General features: G+C 33.2%; 1 protein-coding gene across 1 annotated transcript; it reads right to left on the reverse strand.

Annotated features, from left to right (window-relative positions):
* Positions 1-1,095: 1,095 nt before the first annotated feature.
* On the reverse strand, positions 1,096-9,924 carry LOC114758472 (heparan-alpha-glucosaminide N-acetyltransferase). Its single transcript, XM_028947526.1, has 13 exons — positions 9,443-9,924; positions 7,029-7,166; positions 6,709-6,790; positions 6,400-6,476; positions 5,932-6,038; positions 5,022-5,136; positions 4,779-4,895; positions 4,600-4,691; positions 2,928-2,994; positions 2,743-2,821; positions 2,289-2,380; positions 2,002-2,145; positions 1,096-1,531 (listed from the first exon to the last, which is right to left on the reverse strand). The coding sequence occupies exons 1-13, from the start codon at positions 9,716-9,718 to the stop codon at positions 1,505-1,507; spliced, it is 1,413 nt and encodes a 470-aa protein (XP_028803359.1). The 5' UTR covers positions 9,719-9,924; the 3' UTR covers positions 1,096-1,504.
* Positions 9,925-11,588: the final 1,664 nt, after the last annotated feature.

Consider the following 11,588-nt stretch of genomic DNA (forward strand, 5'->3'; position numbering starts at 1 on the left):
TATTTGACAAAAAAGTTATATTTTTTACATGTTGATCATTTTCAATTAATTTTAACATTCAAATAACGTAATTTGATTAGTTGTATTTTATTTTAAAAAAACAAAAGGAGTACAATATAAATATAAAATATATTCTAAATACATACCAACTGATTAATTAATTTTTTATAACGTATTCCATTTTTCTTTGACAAATAAGATGGGAGTCATTATTTCAATATCATGGGGGATTCACCTAGTTCAACAATGATGGTGATGACGGTCAAGTTCTCTAATCACATTTATTATTTTATTATTATTTATTAAAATAATATTTACAAATTCATCTATAAATTTAGCTTAATAAATCTAAGCAATTTATCTAAATTTTGTCCATAATTAACTTCTCAAATTGGTTCCAAATTAAGATTCTTCCAAGAAAAAAAAATACACGATTATGATTCTTTTTGAATTACTTAATATCCGTTTGGATTAACAATAGAAAAATAATTTATTTTCAATTTAACTTTTAAAAAAGTAAGATTAGGTAATATAATTTTTGTTTGAATTAACTTTTATAAAAACTAATTTGTAAAATAAAAAAATTATTTAGATTATGATTGGATAAGTAAATTTAGTCGTAAGAAAACCAAGAAGAATATACCTCCATTAAATAATATAATAATTTTAAATTATTATAATAGGAAGAAATTATATTTTATGAATACAATATATTTAAATTAGAAATTATAGCAAGGTGAAAATTTTTAAACCAAATAATATTATATAATTAATTGGATGATATATTTTGCACAATTTATATAAATATAAAATAAAAAATAATATTAAAAATAAAAAATATTATAAAAAATCATCTTAAAAATTATTTTTATTTAAGAAAACATTAAAAATAAATAACTATGGATTGATTAGGAAGCATTAAAAAAAATGCAAATAGAAGTGTAAGGACAGCATAAGAGTAAAAATGTCTTTTAATTTCAAAAATATACTTTCCTATAAATTATAAGTTTCACATAATTTTACAATCTTCCCTAAAAAAAGCAGCTTTTAGCTTGTAAGTAAGATTGACCAAAAGCTGACAAACACCTCACAAAATGCCAAACGGGTTTTTGGCTTTCAAAAGCTGCTTTTCATCCACACACGTGCGGATCCAAACAGACCCTTAAATGATGTGGGGTTGTCGAACAGGGAATACTTTTTGTTTCTATATCAGTAAATACTAAATAATGCATACTAATAATAATTGAAAATTAAAATTTTGCATCGATGTTCAGTCAAACTTAAATTCATCGTGAGATCTTGGCTTTCATCGTTTACTCCCTAAACTAAACAGCGTAGGCGCAGGCCAACTAATAATCAATAGGTGAAGCTGCCTCCAAAATAGGTCTCACCCGTAGATGTGGAGCGCGATCCGCTTCCCCGAACCAAGTACTCAATAACTAGCCCAAAGTTGAACTTCGAACTCCAAATAAATCAAGTCCATGATCTTATCTGCCTCTTCCATTCAAGTTCCGATTCCGACTAACTTAAGCTGCCGATAATGTAAAAATTGCAGATTTAATTTCAGTTGTAAAGACCACGAGTAAAGACATTCAGGGCCAAAAAAAAAAACATTTATATTTACCTCGTTTTTAGTCCTTGAAATTTGGAAACCAATAGTTTAAAGGACAAAAAAATCTTTAGGTGGGCCAAAATAAATCAAATTTCAGGATCGTAACCAAAATGAAGTCAAATTTTAATGACTAAGGGGATGTTTAGATGGAAACCAAACAGATTTCAAAAATGCTTTTACAGTTTACGAAGTAAATATGTGGAGGAGTTTGCGTCGATTTGTGGAAAAGTCCTTCTCAGAAGCACTTTTACAGGTTGTCAAACACCCCCCCAAACTACTTGTTCCGAATTTCAGAAACCAAATTCAAAGAATAAATGGTATTAACCCAAAAAAAAGTACTGGGTATGCAAAGAAATTAAAAATACAGATTAGGGCGCAGAGGGGCTTACGATATTATTCCGTGGGTGGCCCCAATAAAATCCTTGCAGGACGATAGGAAATACGTTGCAAGCGGCAAGGATATAAATCGCTAGAGCATGCATACCCATCCATTTCATGACCGTCGTAACGCGACGATATCCACAAACATCAACCTGCATTTTTTTTTTAAAATTGAAAGTTAGGCACAAAATTGTTAGACACATTGTACAAAATTAACATTATATCGTGTTGAAAAGTAGATAATATAAGAAAACCACTATGAACCGTCAGCTCACAATCATAAATCAAAATTTACCATCAAGTAAATTCCCGTAAAGAGAATGCCAGCAGCACCAGCAGTGACGCACATATAACTGAATGAGTACAGAACCTTATTTATGTGCATCCCTACAAATTAAATAACAGAGAGAACAGATAACTTAGAAGTACATCAATCACCTGCAAAATTATGATATAATCTGATTACAGTTGGTTTTGGAGTAATTTAAGGCATTCTCTATTTAGCATAGGTTCGAGCAGTATTAAGGTTGAACTCAAATACATAAATTATTTTGATCATCATAATTATTGTAGAAGGAGTTTGTATTCGCTAGGATTTCATATTCTTATTGGATACAGACCCACACAGACGAATGAGCATAGAAACAATTTACTCTTCAACATTGTCTCCCCTATTTCTTTGCACCTTCCTTGAATTTCTTCTCTAAACTTTGATCAGTACTCACATAGGTTAAGAGCAGTAAGCTTACCAAATACGTCCAAGGCAAAGCCAAAGACTACCAGACAAGAAGTTGGGATCATCCAATGCAGGATTCTCACTCTGTGGTCCTGCATGAAACAACGTCAAAAGCACTGTAAGGGAAAAAAAGAAAAAAGAAAAACTTGTATCGATGGACCGCAGAAAAAAACAAAAGATACTAAGAAACAGTGCTACCTTAAAATGGACTATAATATGTCCGTATTGCAAGCCAACCAAGCAGGTAACAATAGCCATCACTGAGCTACAAATTCAATGAAATGAGAATTCTGTAAATATTCCATTTCCGAAAAGAAAAAAATTCCAAACAATTGCAATTTTTTTGGAGATAGAATGAAATTACTAACTCAATATCTGGCATGTACAGAATGAAAACTTCATTATCGATTCTACCAATCATAAAAAAGCCACAAATATAGGAAAGCAAAAACAAGTGCTCCAAATTCAAAGTTATGAAGGCCCAGCAGCGGTTATTTAGATGTCTTGTGGTAATGTCTCCTGAGTCCTTACCATCGCAAGATGGGAAGCCCGCATAAAGCATCCTATCACTAGGGGGTAAGGGACTAATTAAGAAGCCGATGGGTGTCACTACAGGATGCTCAATTACTTCTCAATTTTCCACAGTATATCTAGACAATTAAGACAGTCCATAAATCAGATCTTAAACATTTAAAATCAATTGCATCTCAATTGAGAGGCAATTGAGAATGGTCTCAACTCATGCATGGCTTGAGCTTGTTTCAATACGGACAGAGAAATTTACTGACAAATTTTGTCTTTGAATAAAAAAATTACAATACTTTTTAATTAAAAAGTAAAAGGGAAAAAGAACGAGAAAGAGTTTTCTGGAAGCTTGTTTTCAACTAAAACCAAAAAATGTGTTCACAGGTCGAGATGGGGCAAGATTGAACCAAATTACAACGCTTGAGCTTGTTTCAATATGGGCGGAGAAATTTACTCACAAACTGAGTTGTCTCTTTTAAGGACCGAACCCCAATACTTTTTAATTAAAAAGTAAAAGGGAATAAAAGAACCAGAGAGAGTTTTCAGGAGGCCTGTTTTCCGCCAAAACCAAAAAATGTGTTCCCAGGTCGAGACAGGCTAGATTGAACCCCTGCTCAAAGAACAGCTGAGACAAGTGGGCCAAAACCAGCTCAGGCCAAGTTTTGGGCCAGCGGTAAAACTTGAAAAAAAAAATTCAAAAAGTGGAAAGAAGAAAATAAAAAATAATTTTTTATTACAAAAATATAATCAAATTCATTCAAGATATATATATTTTATAAATCAATTTTGAGGTAAATTTTATCTTGTTAAAAAAATCAAGAATATTTAATAATCAGACGTTATTTTTACATAACATGAAATAGTGAAATCAATTTAGAATTTTAAAAATAAAAGGAATCAACTATTAAAAATTCTTAATGACAATGATAATCATAAAGATAACTTCAGTTAAAAACTCCAAAATCAATCAACATTAAACAAATTTGAAAAATAAATATAAATATGTTATATATAAACCAGGTTGAGTGGGCAGAGGACACGCTGCCTGCCGCCCAGCAGTCCCAACACACTAAACGAAACCGGCCTGACGTGGGCTGGTATTTCAGGGAGGGCCAAACCTACCAGGCTATGAAGTGGTGGGATTACATGCTATGTCATCCTTTTATAAGTGATGTCATAACAAGAAAACTATGCCAATCTAAAATGAGAGGTGCCCCTCTATATTCGTAAAGAAACATTTTGAATCCCATAAATCAGCAATCATCAGCTGTATTCTTTAATAGTCCACTCTGCATTTGTATATCAAGCATGAAGTAGGAAAGATGAGGGCAAATAACAAACTCACCTCAGGAGTCCTTCAGGATCAAAAGGGGCCTGACACCAAGAGGGAGCATCAGAAGGCAAGGGTCCATAGTCTGGGGAATTGATACTGCACTCCTATTTGAAAAAAATAAAGGTAAAATGGTCACAAGAAGATAAATAAACAAACATAGTCAAGACCATTCAACATAGAAGAAAGTATACCTGCATCCTTGCATAAATTGGTCTCCTGTATAAATGCTGTATGCCCAATATCTTACGATCAATCATTCCAACAGCATTACAAGCTGGTCCAGTATCACCTCTTACTCCACATTTAACCTGGCAAATAGTTTCGTAGGTTACACGGATTCCATTTCCAAACAATACCCTCAGTTAAATTATACCCCAACGAAAAATCATTACCCTCCCAACAACATAGAACAGTAAACAAACATCAACACTTACAGAAGCTATCTTTGGTGGTAAAGAAGGCTCTGTTGGAATCTGATACTCCCAGTCAGAAACATACAAGCCATATAGCAAGGAAAGATAAAGGCTAATAAGAAACAGAGCCACCCCCCTGTTAAAGATCAGCAAAGCACAGTCATTATGCAAAATAAAATAAACTGTTAATCTAAAAGGAAAGCATTGGTTTGGGATGCATGATAGAAGAGGAAGGCACAAAACATGCATCATGAACACTGCGATTGAATTGCGAGCAGAAATCCAGTCACTCCAGCAGATTTCAACAAGTCGTGACCAAGATTAAATTACACTTTCATGCTCATGCAGAAATGTCAAAATTAGAAATGCAGCAGGAAGGGGAAAACATATCCCAACACATATCACAAACACCAAAATTGCCATTTGAACAGCATTGGGTGACCATTATGATTTTTCACTTCATAGATTCCTTCTACGTATTTGTTCCAATCTCAGATTCTGCAAAACTACGGGATCAAGAGAAAGTAATCTATGATGTTCCATGTGCCACGTAACGTAGTTTTTGGAGCAAACAAAAATCAATTTACTGCCTCCAACCATTGGCATTAAAATTGCATTTATATGATTTAATCATCAATTCATAGTCTACTTTGTAAACTCTGAATTCTAAACAAAAATATTAAATTCAAATTTTATGGTATATCGGTCCTTCGAGATTTACTCCATTAACAAATCTCATATATTTCTTTTCCATTATACTCAAAAAGTTTGGGTATACATAATAATAAAAAATGTTTATTCAGTCACCAAATCCGGCATTATTATTATATCTTGAAAGAGCAATTAACCCATGCTTCCAAGTTGAAAATCATGTAGCTTCACCAATCCTCAATTAAGAACATCAAAATTCAGAAGGATTATTTAAGCTTACCACTGGTTTTGATACTTTCTTAGTAAAGATGATCCTGAATTAACAGTGTCATCACCCTTGAGCCAAATTTCACATAGTGCTGCAACCAAATATGCTACTGCAATTCTCTGCCGCCCAATCAAGAAAATAAAAGTAGCCGTTATTTATACAGGAAGAACAAAGACAACCAACAATAAATAAATAAATAAGAAGCTTGACTTTTGGTCACTTGCAGAATCATTAAATAGAGGAGATCATTATTACACAGGATGTACTCACAACAAAAGAAAAAATTTTCACATGAACTTCCACATTTGGTCACTTGCAGAAACATTTAAGAATTTTTCTATGGGAAATAGCTCTTATTGTTCAGACTTCTTGCATATATACATAACTTCCTGCTGCCAGTTGGCACATGATGTCTTTCTGTCTTTGTATCAACTACGTGGAATTAAGAAAAGGTATCGAGAACCAATATGAAAAACATACCTGCAGTATTCCCATCCATCTAATCTGTTTAATATCCACTCCATATGTCAGATCGTTGAGGCCATGGAGAAATCCTCCTGCAGAAAAAGTTGGGAGAGCATTTAACAGAGAAATATGTATACACACATATGCATCTATGTATCAAAATTGCTAGTACTCAGAATCTAGCACGTACATCATAATTGATTTTTTAATTATCAATAACGATATTTGTTTAACACATGTTCCTTTCAAATTGGCACCAACCAATCACGCTTAAAACATGGCCTAGGATTTGCTACATACAAAGCCAAAGTTTCAGTCAACCACCTTGAACAAAAAGGCCAAATGCCAGAAGCTTCAGTGCTCGCAAAATTGCTTTTCTAGTTGAAACAACTCTGGAAGACAGCTTCTGTTCAAACAACCAAGATTTGTCAAAACAAATAAACAGGATTCTAGAAAGACCTATAATGAAACTGGTTCTAGTCAAATGATTCAAATCTAGCCTACAGAAAGTTACATAATGAAATTGGTTTTAGTTAAATGACACAAAATCTAGCATGCAGAAGAAACACAAACTATGGTACTAAATAATGCCATAACAAACATATTTTGACTAACCTCATTAGACAACAGTATAAGATGGATACCTTGTATGTAAGTGCAAGAGAAACACCAACTATAAAAAGGAAAAATGGCATGACAAAATCTGCTACTGTTAAACCATTCCATGGGGAATGATTAATCGCTGGAAGGATCCCACCAACATCATCCACCAGTATCATCAGCTGCATAGAGATTGAGCAATGAATAATCAGAAAATTTAAAAATGAAAAATTTGGGAGAAATAAATCCAGGAATTCTTGATGAAATATTATTAAGTTTCATTAACCAAAAGATTGATTTATTATGTCCAAAATTAACCGCATATAGATTTTATCAACCCTTCAGCTACTTAAAATGACTAAATCATGCTTCTTTCACAAAGTTACAAAACAATGTTTTCCTTGAGAAGTCAGAATAATCTGTAAACTCATGTCCAAAGTCTATAAAACGAGGTTTCATGCAATACCTTCTAAAAATAGATATCACAAGGTTGCATAGGTGCAATCAGTGCTAAATTTATAGGGGGAGATTAGTGAAAGAATAGATAAAACTTCCAATCACGGAAAAATTGATTTCATCCCCAACAATAACATCCTGACCCTATTTAAAACACCATGACCTGTAAAACTGAGGATGTCCTTATTTTTGAAGTTGCCTTCAACGCCTCACTTTGGAAATCGTTGAATTATCAAAAAGAAGTTAAACTCTGCTTAGAGACTAGACTAAGAGCATGTTGGGTAACATTGGGAAAGCAAAAGTCCTTTTGAGGAACTTTCAAAAGCCAAAAGCAGTGTGGATAATTTTCATATTCAGAGAGTCCATTTGCAATGCTTCTGAAAGTCCATTTGCTAAATTCTAGCATGGGTTACTTAACAAAAGTTAGTTTGGCTTTTGAACAACTTTAAGTTACCATCCAACGATAAAAGCTGGTCTGGATTACTTTCCATACATCTGAGTATACCAAACTACGTTTTGAAAAAATGTATACAAAGATAAATTCCGTTACAAAAACTACCTTTTACAGAAGTAATTTTTTGGCAAATGGAGACTTCTGACGAATTGAAAACCAACACACTCTAAAACTCCATAAGAAAATGGAAAGGAAACAGACAAGACAGCTAATTTCTCAAGTAAATCCACTATATGGTTTTTTATTTCACCAAAATTAACATACGGAAATTGGAAATAAGAATAGCAGCTGCACATACATGAATTATAAACATGATGCTCAAAAAAGGCTTCCATAAAATTATAAGAGGGAAAAAAAAAGTCTAAAAAGGGCATTTGACGAGCGATTGGGCCCATATGAATATAAATTATGCGTCTTTGACGGGCGTGGTAAACTGGGGATTGCCACGCTAGCTAGGTCAAAGGTTCAATCTGCAAACTTAGAATAAATATCATTATAAATAAGAGGTGAACGGTAAGCTATTTAAGAAGACCATCCACGTAAGGGGAAAAACAACGACCTTAAGAGGGAAAAGTCAATGACAAGTGAGAAAGTTTCTAAGTATAGTCTGCGGAGGTATATTATTTGAGGCAGCTAAAGGCTTGGATCCCGGCTCTAATGCACGAGTAGTACTTCCGAGGCTCTCACATATGATAGTCTATTAATTGTCAATTCGGAAAAGCTGGAAAAACCTATAAGAATAGTTTACACTTTACTAGTCGGAAGGGTCAACTTTCCATATGAGTGAAAGACCGTCAATAAGAAACGATGGATCAAGGCACCAAACGAGTGCATGATATAGCGTCTCTTCAAAGTAAAGTAAGGAGAAATTAATTATTATATCTTTAAAAGGTGAGCTGTATTTATGACGACCGCGTTTCTGAATGTTTGCATCATTAAATTTCTGAAACACGGATAAGCAAGGAAATCGAGCGCAAGGATGACAAGGGCTAAATTTGGAATAACTGGACAGGTATAATATCGGGGCAGCTAAAGATCCGGATGAATCCATTTCTCCATGACAACAAGCTACCTCCATAAATATCGGAGAATATTTACTGGACTTTTAAGATTTGCCAGCGAGACGAGAGACGAACACGAAAGAACGACCCCCCCCCCCCCAAAAAAAAAAAAAACAAGAAGAAGAAGTGGCGCCATATTTGGTATGCCGAACCCGGACCTCATTCTTGGGCTATCTTACCATCTATCGAAGAAGAATTTAAAAAAGAGACAAAAGAAAGGGGGGGAAAACAAATGACAGAGGCAAAAAGAAGGGGAAAGAACGTTTAGGCCAAATTGGACGAACAAGGAAGACACCTCTTCACCTCTGCGCTGGAGACACGACCGTTAAACCATTATTAATTATTAATAATCATATGAAAACGAGTTCAGAAAGTCTGTCAAGCCATACTAACCAAAACCCCTAATTAGTAACTACTTCAGCAACATAAAACAGAGGGGGGAGACAAAAAGAGAGAGCTAGCTAGCAAGATGCGAGAAAAACATTACCGCAACGGTGAGACCTCGAAAAACGTCAAGTGAAACAAGACGTTGAGGTTGGTTCCTGGAAGACGAGAGTGAGTGATCGTCGATTTTCTTCGCCCATCTTTCCTCATTGGCGTAGGCAGTGGCAGATCTTGATTCAGAAATCGGAAGAGCCATCTCCACATCGTCTTGTCCAGTTGTTTGCAGCATTCTGCAAGGATCCAACCTCCTTTGCTCATCATCACCCTCATCGTAGTTCTTGATTGGCTTGTAAGTTCCCATGACTCTCAAATCCACCATCTAGTTGTTCCCATCAAAAGAATCACCATATATCCCTCTGCTTTCGCTAAATTCGCATATTTATTCGAGTTTCGAGATAGAGAGGGGAGTTCCCTTACTTGAGACGAGAATATGATGATGGAAAAGATGAACTACTCCATCGAGATGCGCTCTTCCTTTTTCTCGCTCCTGATTCTGAAGAAGCCTCAGCCCACTACACCTTCTCTCTGCTTCGGCGAAAGCAAATATTTAAAGGTCGGGGACACACAACAAATTTTAATTTTTCTAGTATTATCTCTTTTTCTTTTTTTAGGATACTTCCACACGTATCTATTCAGCTATAACGTGCAGTTTTATTAGTTAAAAAAAAAAAAGAAAAAAAATCAACAAGATTCTGCGAAGAATATATAAAAATTATTTGAGGAATATCATTTGCAAATTTCAGATATTAAAGTGAAATTAAATTTACTAAATTAATATGTGCTAACTTTTAAATGTGTTCATGTATATCTTATGATATTAAGTCGGTGAATATATATATAATTGTTAATGAATTGGTTTCTTTATTAATACACATGATAATCAATAAATTAATAAATAAGATAAAAACAGAATGATTTGTTAATGTTACTTTATCATTTCTTGAGATGAGATGATTTTCTTCCTTTAAACAGTTAATTTCAAAGTAGCATTATAATTAAACAAACTCATTTAAATGTACTATACAAATGGTCGGCAAAAAATGTATTATATAAATGTTTTGGCCAGATTATATAATTAAACAATTAAAATGTATAAGATTGTTTGTGAAAACACTTATTATATAAAATTAAAATGAGCTGGTAATATTCAATGATATTGATTTTTTTTCAAATAATTAATTTCTTTTTTTGAATTTTATATACATTATTTGGAAAAAAAAATCTATATCCATGTGCAATCCGATAGGATCAGGGATTCCTAATAAATAAGGATAGTTAATAAATAATTTTTAAATATCATATAAGTTTCCAAATGAATAGATTTATCTTTAGAACTCATTAAATTAAATTAGAAACTTTTTGATTGCCGGAATAAATGGAGATTAACGCAACTTGAAGCAAACATTAAAAAGCACTGACACTTCCGTAAGGTTGAACAGATGCGTGGAACTTTTTTTCTTCTTTTTTATTATTATTTTTAATTTGATGGATTGTTATGCAGACCTATTTGGAATAGCTTATATGTAGCTTTTTAATTATAACTTACAAAATACGAAGTAAATATATGATAATAATTTTATCTCGGTTTACGTAAAATGTATTTATAAGTAAACAAAGAAGGCCATAATCTAACGAAGTGAAATAAAAGAAGTTCGTTTAAGTATGTTGTCCATTTGTCCTCGAAAGAGCCGTGCAAGAGATTAAAATACTGCCAAAATTCTAAAATTGGTATTTTTAAAACTCTATTGAAAGAGAAATTTTTACGTACCTCATGTAAACTCTGGTTAATGAAAATATAACACCTGGGCTAATTTGAATCCAAGCTGTCAGCTTCTTTTTTGACACTGGCATCACGTTTTTCTAAACCGACATGCTGGCAGAGAGGCGTGAAGCACCCCCATACCCCTTCACCCTCCCTACCCCGCTTTCTACGCGTTCCCCCCTTCTTCAATTCTTCCCATTTTTTTATATCAAAATTCTTAATTCCTAATTAATTTTAATTATTTAATATTCTTTTTGTGGGATTTTCTCCAAATAATATACATTCTATCTAAAGAAAAAAACTTACATAATAATAAATAAAAAATAGAATTGTTCATTTATATGAAAAATTTTAATAGTATGATTTATAAATAGGATAAAAAAATATTTTATTTCTATCTTGTAAACAGAATTAAAAAAGTGTTACT

Source organism: Neltuma alba, unplaced genomic scaffold, assembly GCF_004799145.2.
Source record: "Neltuma alba isolate B1F8T4 unplaced genomic scaffold, ASM479914v2 tig00001525_pilon, whole genome shotgun sequence".
Taxonomy (NCBI): Eukaryota; Viridiplantae; Streptophyta; class Magnoliopsida; order Fabales; family Fabaceae; genus Neltuma; species Neltuma alba.